This window comes from Opisthocomus hoazin, chromosome 1, assembly GCF_030867145.1.
Source record: "Opisthocomus hoazin isolate bOpiHoa1 chromosome 1, bOpiHoa1.hap1, whole genome shotgun sequence".
Lineage (NCBI taxonomy): Eukaryota > Metazoa > Chordata > Aves > Opisthocomiformes > Opisthocomidae > Opisthocomus > Opisthocomus hoazin.
Window position 1 is genome coordinate 29867752 of NC_134414.1, and position 26604 is coordinate 29894355.

General features: G+C 41.4%; 1 protein-coding gene across 5 annotated transcripts in view; it reads left to right on the plus strand.

Moving 5' to 3' along the window:
• The window catches only part of NBEA (neurobeachin), a 544466-nt gene that overhangs the window by 272265 nt on the left and 245597 nt on the right, over window positions 1-26604 (plus strand). For all 5 annotated transcript variants that reach the window (XM_075420361.1, XM_075420351.1, XM_075420371.1 and 2 more), the window contains one exon: window positions 10400-10464. In XM_075420361.1, coding sequence (XP_075276476.1) covers window positions 10400-10464 — 65 coding nt within the window. The remainder of the gene's footprint in view (window positions 1-10399; window positions 10465-26604) is intronic.

Here is a 26604-nt window from a genome sequence, read left to right on the forward strand (position 1 = left end):
CTTTCTCTTTTTTTGCCTAGCCAAAACACTACAATAGTTTCTAATTACTTCCAGATCTTTTGCCAGTTTTTCTCTTTGGGGATACATCTTCTACAGAAACTGAATGATGTTATCCCAAAGGAGTTTTATCTCATACTACTTGTATTTTTATGTATCTTATCTATTAACAGTTTATTTTCTTAAACAGAAAATACTGTCTTAATATTTTAGACATCTTGCTACTTGATCTGTTTAAAAATAGAACTGTTTCAGTGGATAAATGGTTACTTTATGGAAAAAAGCGATGTCATTTGTGATTGTAGAATACATGTAGAATACCTGACAAATTTCAGGATTTTGTAGTTTTCAAATACATCATTCATTCTGTTGATTTCCCCTCCCACCATGTTGGAAGTTTGATCAATGCTGTAATTCAGGAGCCTCCAAAGGAAACACCAAAGCTAAAATGAAAACAATCCGCTTCTGAATCACTGAGTAAAAAGATTTCTTTTAGGTGCTATCCCTTGTAAATAGACTTTTATCAGAAAAACTATATGAGAAGTGAGAAAAAGTATATACATAATCAATAAATGCTTTACTTAAAACTGGCAATTGAAACCTGTTAGGAAATCACAGAATGTTCGGATTCTCAAATAAATGATAATACGTGATCCCTCTTATAATTAAGCTGTAAGTGGATGTTGTAAGTTGTTTACTTATATGAAAAATTATAGAACTTGAAGTGCCTTAAAGCAACTATACCAAGAGTACATCCATGACTTGACAAACTCCAGTATGTAATTAATGGGTAAAGTGGGCTTCGGCTAAGCCTTTCAAACGTGTGTTAACAGTGTGAGCCTCATGAATGAGTTGTGTCTGTCCACATTGTCTTACCTATTAACCTGGAAACTCAGAAGCTGCTGGGGCTGAATCCAGGCTGTCTCCATATCACAGGCAGCGATTCAGTACATAATGAATCAAAAAATATCTTTGAAGAATCTGCTGCCATACAGCACAGTCTGTAAAACACTTCCCAACAGTATGACGCGTGTAAAACGTAGTAGTTATATACTACTATATATACACTATAGCAATCAGAACTACAAAGCGGCAAAGTGGGGCAGAAGGCAGGAGAGAGGAAGGTGAATGAGTGCTTTGCCTGTTGTCCTAAGTGGCAAGAAAAAATTTGAAGCAGTAGCAAGAAATTAATCCCACTTCAAGGAGAGGTGGAAAAACAAACAAACAAACAAACAAACCCAAAAGATGTGCCTTACCAGTACAAATTTGAAGGAAATTCTCACTGAGGACATTTGGTGATAGGTTTAGCTCTGAGAATATAGGAAGACCCATCAACCAGGCAGTGGAGAGATGTCAGTATGCACTAGCACATCTAAATGTGCATTCTGCCTCAAAGTATGGTATAGCTCTTGGGCTTCAGAAACCGGCAGCTGCCCAACACAGAAACCAAGCAGAAAAAGAAATCCTTTTCTGGTCCCTACAGCTGACCAGAAGAAACCCTAAAATGTAGGATTCATATAACAGAAACACTGTCCATGCTTCTTGGTACTAAACATACTCTATTCAAGGCTTTCTAGAGAAGTTTAAGTAGGAATTCTCCAGCTCTGCAGTACAGTGCCTACTTTCTTATCAAGCACCATCCTCACAGTTATCTTACCAGGCTCCACCTTAAGGCAGTTAGCTTTATTTCTGTACTACACTATTTGTAGCTCTCTTTTACATTTTAATTTTATGCATTATTAGAAACCTTTTAATTTTCATTATAGATTTTTTTGGTAATAATTTTGTATCTGGTTTCTCTTCTTGCCAGTACTGGATTCAACTTTAATTATGCTTGTTGGTCCTTATTTATTCCCTCCAAAGATATTCCTAGAGTTCTCATACTCCTTAATTTTTGTTTGATAAGCAATAGCTCTTTCAGAGTAACTGTGATAGTAGCACACTAGCAGAATTGTTTGCTAATTGTCTTTTTGGCACCAACTGCAGTAGGAAGGCTGAAGACAAGTTAAATAATGGCTGCTTCTCTTAAATCTAAAGAACAATGAACTTGGGATTTAGTCTATTTAGGAAATTAAGTCTGATATAACTTCAATAGGGAATTTAAGATTGGTTATGCAAATTCCTATGGAGGTGTAATTTTTTAATGTTTCTTTTTCCTAACAATGAAACATGTTGGATGTCTTACCTTTGGCAGTGTTTTCCCATTCGTCCTGTTTGATTGTCCATCGACTCTGTATTTGTACCAGTGCAACTAGAAGGAAACAATGCTGCATGTGGTATCACTGCAAAAGTCTGACTTAAAATTTCACGTAGAAGGGAAGAACACATAAAAACACACATGCAAGCATACAGAAACTCATTGTTTCAATAATCCATTTTTTTCCACCATAACTTGAAAACAGTTATCCTAAAAAAATTCTGGATCTGCTACACTGCTTCTGTCCTGCAGCTGCTTCTTGCTAACCCCAGTTTTGTACCAGTGCTGGTATTTATAAGACTAACTCACAAAGATCTGCAAACTGTTCAGATGTTTGTTTCCTGGCTTAGTGAGTTAAGCTGGCTGAGACCCTAGTTCAAAAGTCACCAGGGCTACTCACAGACAAGGGTTCAGGGTTGCAAATCTGGGAGCACAGAGGAGAAGAGAGAAAATGCCTTTTGTGTTTTCATGGCAGCAAGCTATAAATTCAGATTTCTCCATCTAATCATAGAATCATTTAGGCTGGTAAAGATTTCTAAAATCATCATGTCCAACCATCAACCCATCACCACAATGCCTACTAATCCATGTCCTGAAGTCCCATGTCTACACGTTTTTTGAACACCTCCAGGGATGGTGACTCTACCACTTCCCTGGGCAGCCTGTTCCAACGCCTGACCATTCTTTCAGTAAAGAAATTTTTCCTAATATCCAATCTAAACCTCCCCTGACATAACTTGAGGCTATTGCCTCTCGTCCTATCACTAGTTGCTTGGGAGAAGACACCAACCCCTGCCTCACTACAACCTCCTTTCAGGTAGTTGTAGAGTGCAAGAAGGTCCCCCCTCAGCCTCCTGTTCTCCAGATTAAACAGCCCCAGCTCCCTCAGCCGCTCCTCATAAGACTTGTTCTCTGGACCCTTCATCAGCTTCGCTGCCCTTCTCAGGACACACTCCAGCATCTCAATGTCCTTCTTGTAGTGAGGGCCCCAAAACTGAACACAGTACTCGAGGTGCAGCCTCACCAGTGCCGAGTACAGGGGCACGATCACCTTCCTACTCCTGCTGGCCTCACTATGCCTGATTACATGCCAGGATGTCATTGGCCTTTTTGACCACCTGGGCACACTGCTGGCTCATGTTCAGCCGGCTGTTGACCAGTACCCCCAGGACCTTTTCTGCTGGGCAGCTTTCCAGCCAATGGAGTCATACTCTCAGGCTGCAGTTTCAATGATCAACTTAGGCTTCTCTCTGGCCCAAATCACACTGGAAGAGGTATCATATCTTATGCATGCCTAGCTCCATATTCCTCCTCGCTCCCTTTCACTAATATTGCATACAATGGTGGAAATAGTCACAGCAAAAGAAAAAGCAGTTCTGGATAAAATAGTAATTTTTAACTGATTATACTTCTAGAACAGCTATGTAAGCAAGGAATCATAAAGGTCCAGCAAGAGAGAAACAACAGTCCTACTGTGTCCGTATCCATTATCAAATATGGTATAGCTTAAACATGTACTTACATTCTGATGTTGATTTGGGGCTCTTCACAATCCAGAACATGGCCTGTACACAAATAGGTTGTTATACACACTTAGTGTAATTTCAAAAACCAGAAATTAACTTTTTCCTTTATATTTTTTGCTCTAGAAATTAAGTGGTTTGTTGGGGAGGTGGGATGGTGGTGGTGTGTTTTGGTTTGAGGTTTTTTTTCCTCCACTGTTTCTCACTTGCTTTATAGAATTCTGGAATTTTTCCAAAAGATAATAATTTTGCATTATCCTTTTTTTTTTTTTTTTTAATGCTAAAGTGGTGTCAGAGAATTTTCTTGCATTAAATCCTTGTCCATGTGTGGAATGTCTTCCAGCCAAATCTCAGTCTTCATCTCTTGGCCATCTGCTTCTGATAATCTAACTTTCAAATGGAAATCATCAGTGTATTCTTTCCTACTTGTTGGGCTAGTTTACTTTGTTGATTATTCTTTGGGATGTGCTTCCAGATCCCCGTATACACAGAAGGCAACTAGTGTGGTTTGCCTTTAGTAATAACGAGGATCTTTCCTTCAATATCTTTCTTACACCAGAACCATCATGGAACTTCTGGTCCTTTCTCTTGCCTGTCCTTTTCAGAGTATTTTCGTCAAAAAATCTCAAACAGTACATTTATTACACATCAGTGAGACGCTGATCTGAACCTCTTCTGTCTTCATGGCAAACAGGCAGGATCAGAAAACTGTAAGAATTACTTTCCCCATGCCCTAATATGGCAAGGTGTCTTCCCCTGACTTTTCTACGAAGTTGTTTACAATTGAGAAGGATCTTAAATCAGAGGAAAATACCTAGAAAATCAGAAAGTCAGCTAGTATTTCTTAAGGGGCTGAGAAAGGGTGCAAAAGCTCCTTATTGGAGACCATAATTGTTAATAAATATCACAGAATCAAAGAAAGATAGAATGGTTTTGCCTGGAAGGGACCTTAAAGATCATCTAGTTCCAACCCCTCTGCCATGGCTGGGGCACCTTCCACTAGACCAGGTTGCTCAAAGCCCCATCCAGGCTGGCCTTGTTTTGAGGAATTTCACTATATATATAATGGAGACAATGTGAGAAGTAGTTTTCTGTACATAAAGAAGTCTAATCTCTAATGGTGCATTTTGAAAGACTTCAGATTAGTTATCCACCTCTAACATCAAAGATTGGTCGAGTAATAAGTGGACTGGCTTTTAGGATTAATAGCCATATGTAGCAACACATGTTGTTAACAATAATTTTAGTGTCTCTTAAACGAAGAACTATTTTTCCAGTCAGAAAGTAAGCTCTAGAAGTTGTGGAGATACATGTATCTTCTAACACTTATTTTCTGTCTGTATTGGAAGACATGCAGAATTTCTATAAGGTGATGAATGTTAATATTGCATCAGCTAAATAAATTTTATCATTTCCCTAGTGTTGTTTTGATAGTGTAAATGTTTTTGCAATTGTGGCTGTTTTTTCTCTTTTCTTCTAAGATGCCAATGAAATGTTCCTCTGGGAAGGTTTGACTTCATTTCTAAGATAAATTGGGCAATTACCACAGGTGATCAGAAGGGCAATGGGTCTCTGTGCTCCCAAGAAAGTGAAAAATTAACATACTACTCCAAGTCAAGAAAATAGAGGAAAAATGAGGCTTCAGTTTTGAGAAAATGAAATCTATAACTTTCTGTTACCTTGCTGCATTGTTAAAGTCATATTCACATAAATAGTGTGAAAGTTTCACATTCTTTTCCTTTCTGTGATTTGGCCAGAAGCCTGGTGTATTCCAATACTTGCAGGTTTGCCCTCCAAGGAGGATGTCATCAGTCATTCTGCAACTTCCTTATTGTGGGAAATAGTCACTTTTAAAATGGATGACCATTTTATAGTCATATAAATAGTAAAATTGATCCCAAATTTACTTGAAAGAGTAGACCAAGAATACATTTTATTTATCATCTCTCAGCAGTATACATGTGAGTATGAGAGAAGGCAGTAAAATTGGAATTCTTAGATCCAATTCTCATTCCAAACAATAATGGAAGGTTGTAAAACTCCAATTTCTTTAGATAAATTCTTCTAGAAATGGTGGGGACAGTCCTATGATCTTAAAATCTGCATAATCATCTCAAAAATTGATGAGCAATCTGCTAAAAAATTTATGAGGCTGTATCTCGAAATCAGCTGTTTTTTCTGTTTTTACCTACTTTTAGTGGACATGGTATTCTGCTATAAGGAAACATTTCCTTCAGTCTTGTAACATTTCTTTTGAGTCTTTCCTATTAAATAAAGTAAAGCAAGTTGTTGGTGATTTTAAAAGGCAACTTCACAATATGGAGTTCAAACCCAAGCTAAATTATATGCATGTTGTGAATTGCAAACAAATTTTTATAGAATTTCCTCCTCCTTCTCCTGATAAAATATAGCACCTGTTCAGCTCCATACAAGACTTTTCTCCAAACATGTTAGAGTCAATATAATAGAGTTTCATTTGTGTCAGGAAGTTATGATTAAAATACCGTGACTGAAGAAATGAGGTATCAGCTGAGTTATTAGTATCTTAGACTAGAAAATTCAATAAGTGTTCAATAAGACAAAAGGAAAAAAAAGTACTCAGATTCATTTAAGACAGGGAGAAGAGAGAATTCAGAAGATACAATTGATTGAGACAGTGGCACCTGTAGTGGAAGGAGAATTGTGGGTTGATTACTACACCGGGTATCTGTCCATTCAGTAATTGCAGTTTGTTGAGAAACTTGTGACACAATTTTAGACTTCCTTGCAGAAAGTGGAAGGGGCGAGAGCTCTTATGTAAATTATGAAAACTCTTGAGAACCACTATTCCTTTGTTTTATAAAGATATTATGTCTGATTTATTATCTATTTTTAATATTATCAGAAGACTTTTTTTAAAGACATTTTCTAATCACCATGAATAAAAATTTAAAAGTTATTCTAAGCAAAAGTTGGTTTGGAAAGAAGTATAATATAAAATAAAAATTTTCTTAGCATGCCAAGCTTAGTTGTTCTTTGCTCCTTCAAAATTATTTTTCACCTGTGCAAATTTTCTGGTATCAATTTAACATGTTGCTAAATTTGTCAGTGATGTTTGGCCTCTTTTTTTTTTTCTTTTAGTGTACTGGGGATTGGAGAATTTTAAAGAAATAGGACTAGGGAAATAAGAATATCAGAGAGTAAGAAAATGTATGTCATTATTTCAAAGAAGAGTAAGAAAATGTGTGTCAGGATTTGAAAGAAAAAAAAATCCAACTGAATTTCAAGTAATATCTGTACTGTGTTATGGTTCATTATTTAGAATTTTTAGCCTTTTACTCTCATCTCAGTTTTATACCTCTCCTGTCCTCTTCTGCATGGATGATTTCATAACAAGATTCAGTCTGAACTTTCTGTCAGGGATTGTGTACTGATGCTTTCTGAATGCAGTGATGCTTTTTCAAGCAACAATAGAATAGAGGAGGAGGAGAAGTTTGCAGGGGCGGAGGGGGTGTGGCAATTGCCAGCATACTAATCATTTAGTACATTTTTGATGTCTTCAATAAAAGTTTTCATAATATAAAATATTTAAAACATAGCCATACTGGACAGTAATTGAACTGAATGTCTAAAGTTATAGTGTTTAGTTATTGTGTATGAAGACAATTTTTTATTTGTTTCAACACAAAGTGAAAAATGAAATTTGATATCTTCATTCTGTTTTTAGTACAAAGAAGAGATGTGTCGTCATTCTTGAACACTCTCTCTGTTAGACAGTCTCTAAATGTGCCTCTATCTCCGAGTCTTCTACACCCTACCTTGTTCTGAGAGGTGCACTGCTGGCAGCAATAGTCATCCCCCTTGCCCTGTCAAGCAGGAGCCCCAAAGGAAGAAAGGTCAACACATTCTTCTTGTATAGAAGAAATTCTCTGGTACACAATTTTGTCAAAGTCCTCCGTTACTTCAGCATGTAATTGGCATCACCATTTTTGAGGCACAAAAACGTCTCCCAGCTCTTGTTTTAAGGCTCGGAAGATACAGGGTATGAACTACACCAAAACCATCTGAGATCTACTGTAGTCATTCAAGCACTTAGCTGCTAATAACCAAATGTCTGTACTATGATTCTGCTTGCCTATAGTGTAAATTTTCCAACCACCATCAAAGCGTCCATTACATTTTGTGTTTATCATTCTATTCTGCTTCTTGCATCTTGAGAGTGACAGAGATTTTCTGTGGAATTTAAGTTAATACAAACAAAATTACTGCACATTCTTAGAGCATATAACTCAACATCTAAATCCAGTTCTTAAAGTGCATGCAGTGATCTGAGTAGCCATTGCAAACGCAACTGTAATGCTGACATTCCCAAGTATTTCAGTTTATCGTTTGGGTCTTTTAAAAAGAAACTGGAAAAAAGAAAACCAGGTGCCTCTTCACAAGTACAGTTCACCTCTCAAGATCGTGAATCTGTTATATGAAATTATGCCTAAAACTGAGAGGAAATTGTAATAGTATTATTATTATTTCTGGATTACTGGAGGGTTGACAGTTTGTAGTGAAGTCTGTAGTAGCAAGTTTGTAGTGAAGCAATGCACGAACCATGAAGCCTGGTTTCTTTCTAGTTCCACATCCTTATGTTTTTCACTAGTTTTTGGTAGATAGTTGGGCAGGTTTCACACTTTTGTAGTGTGAATAATTACTTTGGATAAATTGATGAGATTTTCCACCTATGAAGACATAAGAAGAAATTTGTTTGCTTCCACACAGATATCTAATGGCTCTTTAGGTACCTTAAGATACCTCACCTAAAATCCAGTTAGCCATTTTGGATGCCCTGCAGTATCTGAGACCTATGCGCTGAGCAGGAAGATCTGACAAAAGACTTGCAAGAATCTCTTAGTCTTTTGCAGGCACAGGTAGACCCTCTGTCTCTCTTTAAAAAAATGTAATTAGCATGCTTTGTTCTGGCTGTCTTAGGGAGCTGCCTGTTTTTTTTTTTGTTCTCTCTTTTCAACTTCTTTCCTGAATAGTAGTCACACCAATTCTGCTTTCCTGACTGCAAATTCATAGCAGTGGTGGTGCAGAAAAGTATCTCAAAAGAAAATGCTTATAGGGAGTTACATAGTGTACATTAAAAGGCTCTGATTTTTTTAAAGTATATTTATATTAATAATAATAAATAATGCTATATTTTAATAACGCCTCAAAAACTATCTCTAAGCCAGACTTTTGTTTCTTAAAATTTCTCTAAGTGCCTATCTTAAGACAATTGAATCTGTTCCTTTTTAGTTTCTCAGGGTGACTTTGTACTATACCAAGGTGATTTAATTGCTTCCAAAAATTAGATCATTAGGCTTGCTTCAGTTACTGGATTTGGAAAAGAACAAAATTGACAGCACTGAAGAAAGGACCTGTTTCAATGGTTTTCTAGCTCACGAACTAGAGGCTGGAGTACTGATTCTCCATCTTCTCTAATCAGGACTTACCTGCTCAATAATGGATTAAGAATATGTTCATTAGTTGAGTATTTTAGTAGCTTGCATCTTATAAAACCAATCATGAGTACAAGATTATTGTTGTTGCAGATTTTCTTTAAGATGCATTACTTGGTGAAATTTGTGAATTTTCATAGGATCAGTAAGAAGCACTTTGCTGGTTAGTGACTAGTTTTTACAACTATTCTTTGAGAACATTTCCTTATCTGTGCAAAGCTATTTTGGTTTTTTGCCCATATCAGGAAACAAGCATTGGGAATTTCTGCATGATTTTTTTTGTCCTGGAAAAAAAGGAAACATAAAGCAGAATAGTTCTATAACTGTAACTCTCTCTACACATTTTTGTTTATAACGTGAAGTCTCAGAGTAGAAAATTTCTCTTTGAACCATAATCCAGCTAATGTATTTTGATTTATTTTTCTGTGTGATGAAAAGGAAATGTTTATTACTCAGAAAGAAAAGTTTTATGGAATTATCCCAGAAGAAAGTAATCTTTACTTACTGGAGAGATATCTCGACCTTTTTTCATCTTAAGTATCATAAGTCTATTGGTGTGATAGAGACAGTGGGTTGTATGGCAAAAAATCTATTTGTGAAGCATTGAGAATTTTCTCTTTAACTTAGCTATATGAAGTAAAAGTTGTTATCTTTTAATATCTGATAAGTGGTTTAAATCAGTGCTGAAAGTTTATCTTGGAAATCCTTCTTAACAGTAAAAGAATTTTGAAAACTCTGTTTATTAGTGACTGTTTTTGTTTTCCCCTGTAATGGGGAAGAAACAAAGACAGAACTCAAGGAGGGAGGGATGAATGGTACACAGATGCCTGCCCTATATGATAAAATGTACAGGGTGTAACAGTGAAGCAGTGTGAAGAAACTACTGCTGCCGTACTTTGTTTCATTTGTTCGTTGGGCAACTGTACGAATTGGAGAAACAAGATGTGTTTTCATATTCTTTAGACAAGGAAACTAAGGCTTGCTTAAGGGTGAAACAGGAAACGTGACCACGTAAAATTCATTTGAAAATCAGAGTTAATTACAGCTTTTAAATGATCAGGTCAGTCTTCTTTGAAACAAAAAGAAGAAAATAATTCAATTAAGAAGTTCAGCCTAAATTCAAGCTCCTTAGGAAGTCATCAGGGTCAGCTTCAGAAATGTGGTTTAAAATCCTTGGATTTTGATCATGATATATTTTTTCTTCTTAGGAATGGCAAAATTCTATTCAGAAGAATGCAGGACTTGCATTTATTGAGCTCATCAATGAAGGAAGGTAATTAATTTTAAAGCTTTTGAACAAGTAGTCATTTTGCATTTATTCCATTGGGTGCTAATACTTCCTCACCATCTGTTCTAAAAAGATTGTGAAAAGGCCATTTTCATTAAGAGATTTGTTGTATAGATACTTTACATAGTAAATATTTTGTTTGGAAACATGTGAATTCTGAAAATTCTGTTTAGTAACAGAAGGAAATAGCGCTCCCATGAACTGTATATGGGTTTGGGTTTATTTGAGAATTGAACTACCATTTTGCAGAGCAGCAAGGTTGTTTTACACGGACAGTCCAGGGAGCCCAGTCTGTAAACCCATCTGCTGCTCCATCTGTTTCAGGAGCACAGCATTCATTGTACAGATTCACTTCTCTATACTATCATTTAATGAGAAATAATTTTATCTAGAATCTGTGGTCCAATTTGAGTCCTGTAAAACACACAAGGCATTATGTTTATAAGTGCTGCCTTGCTTTTGCAAATAGTTAAGAGACTTTATTATCAATCCTCAAGTAATTTTAATGCTGTATCTGTACTCTGTGCAATGTTTATCAGTACTTCCAGACAGCAAGCTGGGCAGCAAAGGGGTACTCCTTGGCCTTCCTGGTAGTGGAATGCCAAAGACAAATGGAGCCACTTGTGTAATGTTTGTGACTCGTATTGGCCAGTACATTAAATCCATTTGTATATAGATGTCTTGATAAGTGCCACTGAAAAAAAAAATAGTATCAATACTCCTGTTGAAGAGATGCTGTCATTTTATGCGTGGTTTATTTTTTTCACCAGTGATATGTCATTAACAAAGTCAAATGTCAAGTCTTCTCTTTATTATAGGATATTTTTTGTCTAGCTGATATTTCAGTGGTTAAATCATGCATTCATTTAAAATTTAGAAAGTTTAGAAAACATCAGAAGGGCCATGAGGATGGTCGGAGGGATGCAGTACCTATCCTGTGGGGACAGGCTGAGGGAGTTGGGGCTGTTCAGCCTGCAGAAGAGAATGCTCCGGGGTGACCTTATAGCAGCCTTCCAGTACTTGAAGGGATGGAGAGGTGTGTGTAGTGATAGGACAATGGGAATGGCTGTAAACTAAAAGAGGGCAGATTTAGATTAGATATTAGGAAGAAATTCTTCACCATGAGGGTGGTGAAACACTGGCACAGGTTGCCCAGAGAGGTAGTGGAGGCTCCATCCCTGGAAACATTCAAGGCCAGGTTGGATGGAGCTCTGAGCAACCTGGTCTGGTGGAAGATGTCCCTGCTCATGGCAGGGGGGTTGGAACCAGATGATCTATAAGGTCCCTTCCAACCCAAACCATTCTATGATTCTATGCTTCCATGATTTGGGAAACAGGAGCATGTAGCTTATTACCCAATTTTTGGTTGGTGTAAATTTTCTTAGATTCCCTGTGCAGACTGAAGTTACACCGCAATATGGCATTTGGAAGTGTGGTCCTTTCATTGGAAGTTCTTCTTGCTATGGAGTGGCAATATGAGTTTACACCATAAAAAGGTCTCTCCTGAGAGGGTCATGTACTGCACATTATACAATAAATGTTACATGGTAATAGGCTGAATAATTATAGTAAGCTTATGTTCTTGGGTGGTAATATACAATCCCATTTTGACCTTTTTTCTTTTCTCAGCCAGGCTAGTGAGTTCAGATATTATTGCATGCTTGCTATTGACAAAACACTCATTCTGAACAAATCCTACATCTGCATATTTTTAGCGGTCAGGTATTAAGATATCACTGGACCCTCTACTCCTTGCTAACAGTAACTTTTCAAAGCAAAGTAGTGTTTAAGAACTGCTGCTTAAATCCAATCAAAGGAATGTCTAATCTAACTGCCATTAGACATGTGTTCCTCCATATAATTTTGTCAGAAAGGTGTTTTAGAACAAGTGTGTGTGCGTTACTAGAACACTGCTCTTTGCAATCAGCCCATTTGTTTTTGATTTACCCTTTTGGGTATAAAGATAACAATCCTCTAACTGGAAATTGTTATAAATATTTATTCTGCTTAATAGCTAAACTTGTGAATGCAATTCATCAATCATAGCTAGAGAATGCAATTGTGCAGTTGTCAACAATTAACAGGACATAAACAGTTGATGAATGTGCAGCTGAATTAAAGTGCTCCCTAGGATAACCTGAAATTATAAACTGGATCATTTAAAGGAATCTAACAAAGGATCTTTATAATTAAAACAAAGCAGGGTTAATGGGATGTAAAATTGTATATAATCACTGTGCAATAATGATTGAATTTTAAATTATTAAAAGCAAAATGAAGACTAAGAATATTTTGAAGGACTTTCTGAGTAAGATTTTGGGAGACCTGGGTATTAAATCAACAGTTTTGAGAAAGCTTTGTCTCTTGAGCATGGAGGAAAAGGTTTAGATGCAGTGCAGAGTATCGTAGTTTTTAATATCTTCAGTTACATGTCTAGCTGTTTTAATATACAGATACTGTAAGGTGATTGAGTACCTAACTTTTGTTGTTTCTTCTTGAAGTAGTTGGAGTGCCTTTCTGATCTTTGACTTTATTAGAAATGTTTGAAACCAAAATATTTCAGTTTAGTTGTAGTTAAAAAATTATAACATCTATATTCCTATCACTTTAATAAATTGCATTTTCATTTTAAGTCAGTTGATATACTGTGTTTGTTTCTATTTTTTATGGGATTAGATAATGTTTTGCTAGGAAGGTCTGAATTACACATATTTGTAGAATTCAGCATACAAACACTGTTACAGCTTTCTAAAAATAGGAACTGTTGTGACAGTTTTTAACACAACAAGAGTGTCTGACTGTAGAATTAAAATAATACTTTCAAGGAAAACATATGCAAAGGTATTTAGTTTGGAAACGTAGAATAAATAACACTGTCTATAATATGAAAGATTTAGAGACATGCTGGTTATGGTCTTGAACTTTATGCTTCTTTTTAATCAGTCTCTTGCTATGAATATGTGATGTTGAGGGTATCACACATGTCAAGAGCTTCACCGATAACAGCTTAATTAGGATTTCAGATTTACATTAGGGTATGCACATAAGTAGACTTCTTAATTTAAGAGCTGGATGCATCTGCAGTGTTGGCTGTAAAAGGAGACATGAAAAAAGTTCTTTAAGAGGGAGATTACAACCCACATTCAAGTGGGGTGGTGATGGATCAGGTCAAAAGTAAAGGGCACGGGGTGACAAGAACAAGAGATAAGATAGGAGCAACCACCTCAAGTAAATATGTACACAAATGCATACAGTTTGGGAAACTAGCAGTAGAAAGTACTCCATATGCAATCACAGAATTATGAGATCACTGGAATGAGTGAGATTTGGTGAGACAGCCTGCACTGCGTGACAGAAGTGCTGCCATGGGCACATAGAAGTTCCTTGGGAAATATAGGTAAAGAAAGCAAGGAGAGACTGTTGCCTCTCTGTGAAGGAGCAGCTCAGATGTGTGGTGCTCTTCAGTGAGATGGATGACTGTCTTGTTGATAACTTGCAGGACAGAATGAGAGGAGAGTCCCGTAACGGTGATGTCATGGTGAGAGTTTGTTACAGACCACCATTCAGGGCGGGGGAAAGGAAGAAGCATTCTATAAAAAACTGAGGAAGTATTTGGATCACAAACCCTATTACTCATGGAGATCTTGGACCTTGCTGAGATCCTCTGGAAGTGCAATGAGGTGGGGTTCATGCAGTCAAGATAGCTTGAGGGTGCTGGGGGATGACTTCTTGATACAGGACGAACCAACTAAGAGTGACACACAGCTGGATCTGCTATTCACTAGCAAGTATAGTTTTTGGATGTGGTAATTAATGGCATCTTTGACTGTAATTACCGTGAAATACTGGAGTTCAAGATTGTGAGGGAAATGAGAACAGCAGAGTACAGACTTCATGGGTGCAGATTTTAGCTTATTCACAAAACGGATATGTAGAATCCCATGTGAGGCAGATGTGGAGGTCAAGGGAGCTCTGGAAAGGCAGCAGGCCTTTAGGTACATCATCATCCGAGTGCAAGAACAGGAAAAAAAGTAGACGTATCAAGAGACTGGTTTGGCTAACCAAGGAAAATATTATAGAGCTCTGGTGCAAAAAGAGAGTACACAGGAGGTGGAAGTAGAAGCAGGCTAGAAAGGAGGAATTTAGAAATATTGCTTGAGCATGTAAGGAATGTTGTCAGGAAGGCCAATGCTCAACTGGAAATGAGACTTGGAAGAGATATCAAGGGCAACAAGAGCTTCTACCAGTTCATTTCTAGTAAAAGGCTGAACGAGGAAAATGTGTTCTGTTGCTGAATGGGATGGATCATTTAGTAACAGATAAGACTGAGGTGCTCAATGCCGTATTTGCCTCAGCCTGCACCAAAGTTTCTGAAACCTCTTTCTTTAGTGAAAGGATTCAAGGAGAACGACCTACAGTGGATGAGGATTTAGTCAAGGATTCCTTGAAACAACTTGTCCCGTACAAATCCGTAATAACAGATGGGGTATGTCTGCTGGTAGTGGAAGTCCTTGCAAGGCTGATCACTATTATCTCTGAAAGGTCAAGGAAATTGGGGCAGGTCATAGATGCCTGGAGAAAGACAGATGTTGCACCCATCTTCAAAATAGTTAAAAAAAGCCAGAGAACTATAAGCTGGTCAGCTTCTCTTCTGTCCTTTGGAAAACCATGTAGCAAGTCCTTTTGGAATGCCTTTCTGGCTGTGTGAAGGAGAAGGTAATTGAGACCAGCCAACACGGGTTTACAGAAGCTAAACAATCCCTGACCAACCTGTTTGCCTTCTGTGATAAAACTAGATTTGTGGACAACGGCAGAGCATTGAACATCTTTTGTCTTGACATTGGCAAGGTTTCCATGCTGTGTCCCACAATACTCATGTATCAGAGTTAGAATGCTACATTCTGAATGGATGGACAGCTAAACAGGTAGAAAACTGGCTACATAATGGGGCTCCAAGGTTGTAGTTAATTGGTCATACTCTACCTTGGTGTCTTTGACAATTAGAGTATCTCAGGGGTCTATCCTGCCTAACAGATGGATGTTACAGATCATTATCTATTGGTCTTTCAGAATTGGATTACTATCCTCAACTTCTGTTTCCTTCCCCCTTTATATTTTCACAACAATCACCGCTTTAAAGAGATGACCTTGTCCTTTCATTTTAAATAAATTCCTTCCTAAGTACAGAATTTCCTCATCTTAAATAGCAGGAGTAGTCTGATCATAATATAAATTTGAGGAAACATGAGACCATGTTTCATCTCAGATTTAAAATTGTAAGCTTTGTTTCTGTAATTTCATCTCTGTAACCAAATCTTATGGGTAAGGATGAGGGGGAAGGCTAACAAAGCAGATATCCTGCTGGGAGTCTGTTATAGACCACCCAACCAGGATGAAGAGGTACATGAATCATTCTACAAGCGGCTGGCAGAAGTCTCACAATTGCTAGTGCTTGTTCTCATGGGGAATCTCAACTTACTGGATGTCTGCTGGAAATGCAACACATCAGAGAGGAAACAGTCCAGGAGACTCCTGGAGTGTGTGGAAGATAACTTACTGACTCAGCTGGTAAGTGAGTCTACCAGGGGAGGTGCTTCTCTTGACCTGCTGTTTACAAACAGAGAAGGACTGGTGGGAGATGTGGTGGTCGGAGGCTGTCTTGGGCTTAGTGACCATGAAATGATAGAGTTCTTAATTAATGGTGAGGTAAAGAGGGAGGGTCAGCAAAACCACTACCATGGACTCCCGGAGGGCAGACTTTGGCCTGTCCAGGACACTGGTTGAGAAAGTCCCTTAGGAGAGAGTCCTGAAGGGCAAAGGGGCCCAGGAAGGGTGGACATTCTTCAAGGAGGAAGTCTTAAAGTCACAGCAGCAGGCTGTCCCCATGTGCCCATGTGTCCCCATAAGACAAACAGGCAGGGAAGACAACCGGCCTGGCTGAACAGGAAGGTTTTGCTGTGACTCAGGAAAAAAAGGAGAGTTTACCACTCTTGGAAGAAAGGGCGGGCAACTCAGGAAGAGTACAGGGATCTTGTTAGGTCATGCAGAGAGAAAATCAGAAAGGCAAAAGCCCAGCTAGAACTCAGTCTGCAACTGTTGTAAGAGATAACAAAAAATTGTTTTACAAATACATTAACAACAAAAAGAGAGCCAAGGAGAATCTCCATCCATTATTGGATGAAGGGGGGAACATTGCCACCAAGGATGAGGCAAAGGCTGAGGTACTTAATGCCTTCTTTGCCTCAGTCTTTAGTAGTCAGACTGGTTATTCTCAGGGTATTCAGCCCCCTGAGCTGTGAGACGGGGATGGATGCAGAATAAACCTCCCATAATCCAGAAGGAAGCAGTTAACGACCTGCTATGCCACCTGGACACTCACAAGTCTATGGGGCCGGATGTGATCCACCCAAGAGTACTGAGGGAGCTGGCAGAGAAGCTGGCCAAGCCACTCTCCATCATCTGTCAGCAGTCCTGGGTAATGGGGGAGGTCCCAGACAACTGGAGGATCGTCAGTGTAGCACCCATCTACAAGAAGGGCCAGAAGGAGAATCCAGGTAACTACAGGCCTGTCAGCCTGACCTTGGAACTGGCCAAGATTATGGAGTGATTCATCCTCAGTGTGCTCACCGGTCATGTGAAGGACAACCAGGGGATCAGGCCCAGCCAGCATGGGCTCATGAAAGGCAGGTCCTGCCTGACCAACCTGATCTCCTTCTATGACCAGGTGAAACGCCTAGTGGATGAGGGAAAGGCTGTGTATGTTATCTACCTGGACTTCAGTAAAGCCTTTTACACTGTCTCCCACAGCATCCTCCTAGAGAAGCTGGTGGCTCATGTCTTAGACAGGTGTACTCTTTGCTGGGTGAAAAGCTGGCTGGATGGCCGAGCCCAGAGAGTTGTGGTGTGTGGAGAAAAATCCAGTTGCTGACTGGTCACAAGTGGTGCTCCCCAGGGCTCAATTTTGGGGCCAGTCTTGTTTAGTATCTTTACCAATGATCTGGATGAGGGGACTGAGTGCTCCCTCAGTAAGTTTGCAGATGACACCAAGCTGGGTGGGACTGTCAACTGCTCAAGGGTAGGAAGGCTCTGCAGAGGGAACAGGACAGGATGGATCGACGGGCCTAGGTCAGTTTTATGAAGTTTAACAAGGCCAAGTGGCAGGTCCTGCACTTGGGTCACAACAACCCCATGCAACACTACAGGCTTAGGGAAGAGTGGCTAGAAAGCTGCCCGGCAGAAAAGGACCTTGGGGTGCTGGTCAACAGCCGGCTGAACATGAGCTGGCAGTGTGCCCAGGTGGCCAAGAAGGCCAATGACATCCTGGCATGTAATCAAGCATAGTGTGGCCAGCAGGAGCAGGGAGGTGATCGTGCCCCTGTACTTGGCACAGGTGAGGCCGCACCTCGAGTACTGTGTTCAGTTTTGGGGCACTCACTACAGGAAGGACATTGAGGTGCTGGAGCATGTCCAGAGAAGGGCAACGAAGCTGATGAAGGGTCCAGAGAACAAGTCTTATGAGGAGCGGCTGAGGGAGCTGGGGCTGTTTAATCTGGAGAAGAGGAGGCTGAGGGGAGACCTTATTGCTCTCTACAACTACCTGAAAGGAGGCTGTAGTGAGGCAGATGTTGGTCTCTTCTCCCAAGTAACTAGTGATAGGACAAGAGGAAACGGCCTGAAGTTGCCTCGGGGGAGGTCTAGATCAGATATTAGGAAAAATTTCTTTACTGAAAGAATGCTCAAGCATTGAAACAGGCTGCCCAGGGAAGTGGTGGAGTCACCATCCCTGGAGGTGTTAAAAAAATGTCTAGATGTGGCACTTCAGGACACGGTTTAGTAGGCATGGTGTTGTCCGGTTGATGGTTGGATTTGATGATCTTAGAGGTCTTTTCAAACCTATGATTCTGTGATTCTATGATTTTTTAAGTCTACTTTCTTCCTTTAGCCATGAAAATATATACTTTTGCATATCCACCTACCTGGACCTCCAAGCATACTGAAGCTTCACAGTAGGCGTTTTGCTTTTAAACAATGTTTTGTTGAGATTTTTCACTAATTTCCTGGAGAGAGTAGCAGAATGTTTAAATAGACTGGAAATTTGTGTTAGTTTAAATTTAAATGAATTGCTGATTAAACTCCGAAAGGAGGCTAATAAAGACTTACATTCTTTCCATGTTACCTCAGCTAGGCTTGTTGGGTAACTGCAGCAAATTTTCTTTTGGACATCCTCTGTAGCAGTTTGGCAGTTCTGATATGTTTGGTTTGTGGTGAATGAGCTCACAGTCATTATTCACTGTCTGAAATACTTAAATGTTCGGGCCCTATGTTAGAAGATATATCTATGGTGCCATTTGCCATATTTGATTTATGACATGCATTTAGAGTTGCATCCCTAGATACCCCTTGAAGAACTCGTCTAGTAGTTGGGCACAAGAAGGCAGAGAGGAAGCAATTCCTTGTTTCTGTCTTGATAATGGTCTTGATCACAGGGACCTTGAGGTCCGAATGTGGAGCTCACCTGAATCATCCAGGAATGCTAGATACATGGTCTTCAGACATCATGGATATTATGTAGCTGAGGGCTACCAGAACAACTTGCACAGAATTCCAGTCTGACATGGAAAATCCAATATACGCAAATCTAGGCAGAAAATAGCACTGGGGAATCAGTAGCGCTCAGATACAATATATAAGTAAGAACAGAAGTGTTTGATCATTCTGTCTTTGACAGATGTAGCCAAATTCTGTTGCTGTATTGTCATCATCACCAAATTTAGCTTTTGGTTGGAGGAATCCTTTATCAATTGTGAGTGGCTGTTTTATGGAAATCAATCCTAAATGTCATCTTCCACCAGTAGAAGATTCCTGCAAGAGATACTTCTGTGAAACTGGGCACTGAATTTCTGTATTTCTGCTCCAGCCAAGGCATGTTGAGCTCCTTGTTAGATGTGCTTTTTTATAATATCATACTATTTAATACAGCTGTCCTTGCTCTACCTCCACACTAATAATCAGTTTGTGTTAGACAAAGCATACGTTGTTGTGGTAACCATCTATCTATTTGTAGGGTCAGTACAGCTAGGGTTCTTAGATCTGTTTGAAGTTGCTCTATATGGTCTCATTGTCTGAGTTGCTCTATATGTGAGGGAGCAACTGGAATGCATTGAGCTTGGCCTGGGGGCAAGTGAAGAAGGAGTTGAAAGCTTGTGGGTTAGAATTAAGGGACAGGCTCACACGGGTGACATTACGGTGGGTGTATACTATAGGCCACCTGACCAGGAGGAGGAGGTTGATGAGGCCTTCTACAAGCAGCTGCAAGCAGCCTCACAGTCACAGGCTCTGGTTCTCATGGGGGACTTCAACCACCCTGACATCAGTTGGGAAGACCATACAGCTAGGCAGGCGCAATCCAGGAGGTTCCTACAGAGCATCGATTATAACTTTCTGATGCAAGTGGTGGAGGAACCAACAAGGAAAGGCGCGCTGCTGGACCTCGTGTTAACAAACAAGGAGGGACTGGTGGAGGACGTGAAGGTTGGAGGTAGACTCGGCTGCAGTGACCATGAAATGGTCGAGTTCAGGATCCTGCGTGGAGGAAGCAGGGCGATAAGCAGGATCAAAACCCTGGACCTCAGGAGGGCTGACTTTGCCCTCTTCAAGGAGCTACTGGGAGGAATCCCGTGGGCCAGGGCTCTCGAAGGCAGGGGGGTCCATGAGTGCTGGTCGCTTTTTAAACAACACTTCTTCCACGCACAGGAGCAATGCATCCCCCTGAGAAAGAAATTTAGCAAAGGAGGCAGGAGACCTGCATGGTTAGACAAGGAGCTTCTAGCGGAGATCAGGCAGAAGAGAATGGTGCATAGAATGTGGAAAGAGGGACAGGCCACTTGGGAAGAGTACAGAAACGTAGTGAGAGCATGCAGGGATGCGACGAGGAAGGCCAAGGCTCACATGGAATTGAAGCTGGCAAGGGATGTCAAAAACAACAAGAAGGGCTTCTTCAACTACATCAGCAGCAAAAGGAAGGCTAGGGACAACGTGGGGCCGCTGCTGAATGAGGCGGGTGTCCTGGTGACGGAGGATGCGGAGAAGGCAGAGCTACTGAATGCCTTCTTTGCTTCAGTCTTCAGTGCTAAGACTGGCCCTCAGGAATCCCAGGCCCCGGAGGTAAGAGATGAAGCCTACAAAGAGCACAACTTTCCCTTGGTCGAGGAGGACTGTGTGAGGGATCGCTTAAGCGATCTGGACGTCCACAAATCCATGGGCCCCGATGGAATGCACCCACGAGTGCTGAGGGAGCTGGCGGATGTCATTGCTGAGCCACTCTCCATCATCTTTGAGAGGTCCTGGAGGACAGGAGAGGTGCCCGAGGACTGGAGAAAGGCCAATGTCACTCAAATCTTCAAAAAGGGCAAGAAGGAGGACCCAGGGAACTAGAGGCCGGTCAGCCTCACCTCCATCCCGGGAAAGGTGATGGAGCAGCTTATCCTGGAGGCCATCGTGAAGCAAGTGGAAGAAAAGAAGGTTATCAGGAGTAGTCAGCATGGATTCACCAAGGGGAAATCGTGCCTGACCAATCTGATAGCTTTCTACGATGACATGACTGGCTGGGTAGACGAAGGGAGAGCCGTGGATGTTATCTACCTTGACTTCAGCAAGGCTTTCGACACAGTCTCCCATGATATCCTCCTGGGAAAGCTGAGGAAGTGTGGGCTGGATGAGTGGTCGGTGAAGTGGATTGAGAACTGGCTGAATGGCAGAACTCAGAGGGTTGTCATCAGCGGCGCTGAGTCTAGTTGGAGGCTGGTGACAAGTGGTGTCCCTCAGGGGTCAGTACTGGGCCCAGTCTTGTTTAACTTCTTCATCAACGACCTGGATGAAGAGTTAGAATGTACCCTCAGCAAGTTTGCTGACGACACCAAACTGGGAGGTGTGGTAGATACACCAGAAGGCTGTGCTGCCATTCAGCGTGACCTGGATAGGCTGGAAAGCTGGGCAGAGAGGAACCTGATGAGGTTCAAAAAGGGCAAGTGCAGGGTCCTGCACCTGGGGAGGAACAACCTCATGCACCAGTACAGGCTTGGGGTGGACCTGCTGGAGAGCAGCTCTGCGGAGAGGGACCTGGGTGTCCTGGTGGACGACAGGTTAACCATGAGCCAGCAGTGTGCCCTGGCTGCCAAGAAAGCCAATGGGATCCTGGGGTGCATCAAGAAGAGTGTGGCCAGCAGGACAAGGGAGGTTCTCCTTCCCCTCTACACTGCCCTGGTGTACTGCCTCATCTGGAGTACTGTGTCCAGTTCTGGGCTCCCCAGTTCAAGAAGGATGAAGAGCTACTGGAGAGAGTCCAGCGGAGAGCTACAAGGATGGTGAGGGGACTGGAGCATCTCCCCTACGAGGAGAGGTTGAGGGAACTGGGCTTGTTCAGCCTGAAGAAGAGAAGGCTGCGAGGGGACCTTATAAATGCCTACAAATATCTGAAGGGTGGGTGTCAGGAGGATGGGGCCAAGCTCTTTTCAGTGGTGCCCAGTGACAGGACAAGGGGCAATGGGCACAACTGAGGCACAGGAAGTTCCGTCTGAACATGAGGAGGAACTTCTTCCCTCTGAGGGTGACGGAGCACTGGAACAGGCTGCCCAGGGAGGTTGTGGAGTCTCCTTCTCTGGAGATATTCAAGACCCGCCTGGACAAGATCCTGTGCAGCCTACTGTAGGTGACCCTGCTTTGGCAGGGGGCGTTGGACTAGATGACCCACAGAGGTCCCTTCCAACCCCTACTATTCTGTGATTCTGTGATTCTGTGAAGTTTTGGGGCACCCTCTCACCTTCTAACCTTGCCTGATCCAGCCATATCTCAAAGCTGGGGCTGATTCTGAGATGCAGGCCATCTCAGTTGTAACTGCTGGCCTTGGATGTTTACTGGATGGTCATTATTTCAAAGAGACAGGTTTAGAAAATCCTTATGCAAAAAGGAAAATCTTTATGAGGAATAGAATAGATTCTTTGTAGTCAATTCTGAGATTCAGTGAGTCTGTTATAGCTTCTATGGCATTTCTGAAACATTAATAGTTACTTTCCATGAAGTTTATCTTGCCAATGTGCTCATGTTGTAGTCCAGTAGGTAGTCTTTGCATGCTATAGTTTCAAACTTTTCTCTAATAAATTCTTCATCGTTGTGCTTTTGCTAGAAATCAGACCCCTGTGTTAGACGTTGCCTTCTAAAGTTTATAGGAATTTACTTGCAAAGTATTTATAGCAGTACAGCATCTTGTAGGACTTCAAACTCCTCAAGTTAGATCAGTTTATGAATCCTATGATAGATACCAAGTGCAACAATAGATTTCATTTCTTATGAATGCCATTAAGAGTAATAACTGTCAAAACAACTGTGTTTGGTAAAGAAGTGACATATTTCCAGGCTGCTTCTTGGAAAAATTAAGCTATGGGCATCTGATGAAAGCAAGTCAGAGGAACATCTGTTTCCCTGGACATGCGAGTTGGCAGAACTTCAGCAATGAGTAGAGGGAGCAAGACCTTAGCTAAATTATAACAAATGTTCATTTTGTAATCTGTTTTGAAAATTGCTGCTTGGGAATGATCTGCTTTTTTTAGTTTATCTCAAATGAAAGAAAGATTGAGTAACATAAGCATAATTATTTTATCTAGCAGTGTAACAGCTACAAGCCCTCTTTCTCTCTGTGTGAGATTATTGCTAGGAAGAACTGACTGCAGGATAGCAAACTCAGAATAGTTAGTGAGATACAAGTTTTCATCCTTCAGTTCTGATAGGTGTACAAATAGCACTCTTTGTCACAATCTATCCCAATGCATAATCCACGTCTAAACATATTGCAAACATTTTATGTTTTTTACATGTTTCCAAGACAGTTTGGGTACAGTCTTCTCACCATCTCTATTTCCAAAACTCTAAAAAAAAAAATAAATTCTCCTAGGCTCTGGCTATTTACCTGAATGACTTCTTGGAATGTGGAACTCCACAATCCAGCCTTTTTAAACCGCAATATCTGAAAAACAGGGGCATCTGATTGATTACACATGCTTTTTCACAACTCCCTTTAACTGTAAGCACTCTGGACTTCTGAAGTAACCTTGCTGAGGACAGAGTTCAGGAAAGCAAGCCACAGATTCAAATTAACTTCTTACCTACTCCTAAACAACATGCAAATAACTCATATTTATGAACCAGCATGTCCTGAGACATACTCTTACCTAGTCTGCTCTAGTTCATAAGTCTGAGACTCCAGTTTTTACATAAAGGAGAGCTTGCCGTTTACTCTTATTCCTATAGATACTTAAGCCCTGTCATGCTTATTTAAAGAACCAGCATATTTTAATTCTAGTCTTTACTTCCATTTTCCATACATTCAGCTGGAAACTTCACAGCTATCTGCACAGAAAGCTCATTTACCCATAGAATTGTACCAGGAATGGAGTCACAAGTGATTTCAGACTACTTTGTTGGTGGATTCCTTACTGAAAGTCCTTTGATGCAGTCTAAAACCAAATCAAACCCATTTCCTAGTAAGGGAGCTTGAACTTTGGTTCATAAATTTGTGGGCATTGATAGAAATCAAGCTTGTCTTGGTAAAGACAAACTTTAAGTTACCAAGTCAGTGTTTAATCTCTAACTTATCCAGTAAGAATTGCTACTCAAAGAGGAAAAGATTTTTGCTGGTCATCATTTCCTGATTGAGATCAGCTCAGCTGGGGAGAGACACAGCAGCATGTTTGGCTTCAATTCTGGTAGCAGTTTCAGTGATCACAGAATCACAGAATGGTAGGGGTTGGAAGGGACCTCTGGAGCTCATCTAGTCCAACCCCCCTGCCGAAGCAGGGTCACCTACAGCAGGCTGCACAGGACCTCATCTGGGTGGGTTTTGAATATCTCCAGAGAAGGAGACTCCACAGCCTCTCTGGTCAACCTGTTCCAGTGCTCCATCACCCTCAGACAGAAGAAGTTCTTCCTCATGTTCAGACAGAACTTCCTGTGCCTCAGTTTGTGCCCATTGCCCCTTGTCCTGTTGCTGGGCACCACTGGCCCATTCTCTTGACACCCACCCTGAAGATATTTGTAGCCATTTGGAAGGTCCCCTCTCAACCTTCTCTCCTTCAGGCTGAACAAGCCCAGCTCCCTCAGCCTTTGCTTGTAGGAGAGATGCTCCAGTCCCCTCACCATCCTTGTAGCCCTCCGCTGGACTCTCTCCAGTAGCTCCTCATCTTTCTTGAACTGGGGAGCCCAGCACTGGAAACAGTACTCCAGATGGGGCCTCACTAGGGCAGTGTAGAGGGGCAGGAGAACCTCCCTCGACCTGCTGGCCACACTCCTTTTAATGCACCCCAGGATGCCATTGGCCTTCTTGACAACAAGGGCACACTGCTGGCTTACAGTTAACTTGTCATCCATCAGCACGCCCAGGTGCCTCTCCACAGAGCTGCTCTGCAGCAGGTCCGCCCCGAGCCTGTAGTGGTGCATGGGGTTGTTCCTCCCCAAGTGCAGGACCCTGCACTTGCCCTTGTTGAACTTTATCAGGTTCCTCTCTGCCCAACTCTGCAGCCTGTCCAGGTCACGCTGAATGGCAGCACAGCCTTGCAGTGTATCAGCCACTCCTCCCAGTTTTGTGTCATCAGCAAACTTGCTAAGGGTACACTCTGTCCCTTCATCCACATCATTGATGAATAAATTGAACAAGACTGGGTCAAGTACCGACCCCTGAGGAACAACACTAGTTACAGGCCTCCAACTAGACTCTGCATTGCCGATGACAACCCTCTGAGCTCTGCCATTCATGATGCAACTGAAGAAATGGTCACACAAGATAAAGCCAAACATTATTCTAGGTCAGTGCCTATTTTCTTTTGGTAGATCACAAATTACTGGAAAAAGTATAAAAATGTTGCCAGTTGAATCTGGCAGCCAGCAACTAAGCACTAGGCAGTGGCTTGCTCACCCCTGCCCTTCCCCCCAGTGGGATGGTGAAGAGAAATGGACAAAAGGGGAAACTCCTGGGCTGAGATAAAGACAGTTTAATAAGACAACAAAGGAAATAGTAATATTACTACTAATGAAACTGATTAATAATGAATATGCGAAACCAACTATATACAATATAATTTTTCTCACCACTCTATGACCAATTTGCAGTCAGTCCCTGAGCAGTGATGGTGGACCCCGGAAATTACAAATTTCACAAAATGCCGAAAGATGTTCGAACTCCCAGACAAGAGAGGATTTGAACTCATGGAAACGAGATGAGCCAAAAGAAAGCTGCCTACCAGTCAAACCCCATTCCTAAACTGAGCATAAAGTGGATGCTATGGAATATTTCCATTGGCCAGCACGGGCTGTCTGTCTGGCCCTGTAAGAAACTGGAAAAAGTCCTTGGTTTCATAGCAGCAACTGAAAACATCAGTGTTGTCAACATTCTTCTCACACCAAATCCAAAACACAGCAGCTACTGAGAGGAAAATTCACTCTATCCCAGCTGAAACTGGGACAAAAAAGTACAGCAAGCCTGTGGTGACACTTTTCATACAGTTCCTTAGTCCTGTGGGAGGACTACTTGTGTAGAGATTAGTAGAGTATCACACAATCACAGAATCACAGAATGGTAGGGGTTGGAAGGGACCTCTGTGGGTCATCTAGTCCAACCTTCCTGCCGAAGCAGGGTCACCTACAGCAGGCTGCACAGGACCTTGTCCAGGCGGGTCTTGAATATCTCCAGAGAAGGAGACTCCACAACCTCCCTGGGCAGCCTGTTCCAGTGCTCCGTCACCCTCAGAGGGAAGAAGTTCTTCCTCATGTTCAGACGGAACTTCCTGTGCTTCAGTTTGTGCCCATTGCCCCTTGTCCTGTTGCTGGGCACTACTGAAAAGAGCTTGGCCCCATCCTCCTGACACCCACCCTTCAGATATTTGTAGGCATTTATAAGGTCCCCTCGCAGCCTTCTCTTCTTCAAGCTGAACAAGCCCAGGTCCCTCAGCCTCTCCTCGTAGGGGAGATGCTCCAGTCCCCTCACCATCCTTGTAGCCCTCCGCTGGACTCTCTCCAGTAGCTCTTCATCTTTCTTGAACTGGGGAGCCCAGAACTGGACACAGTACTCCAGATGAGGCC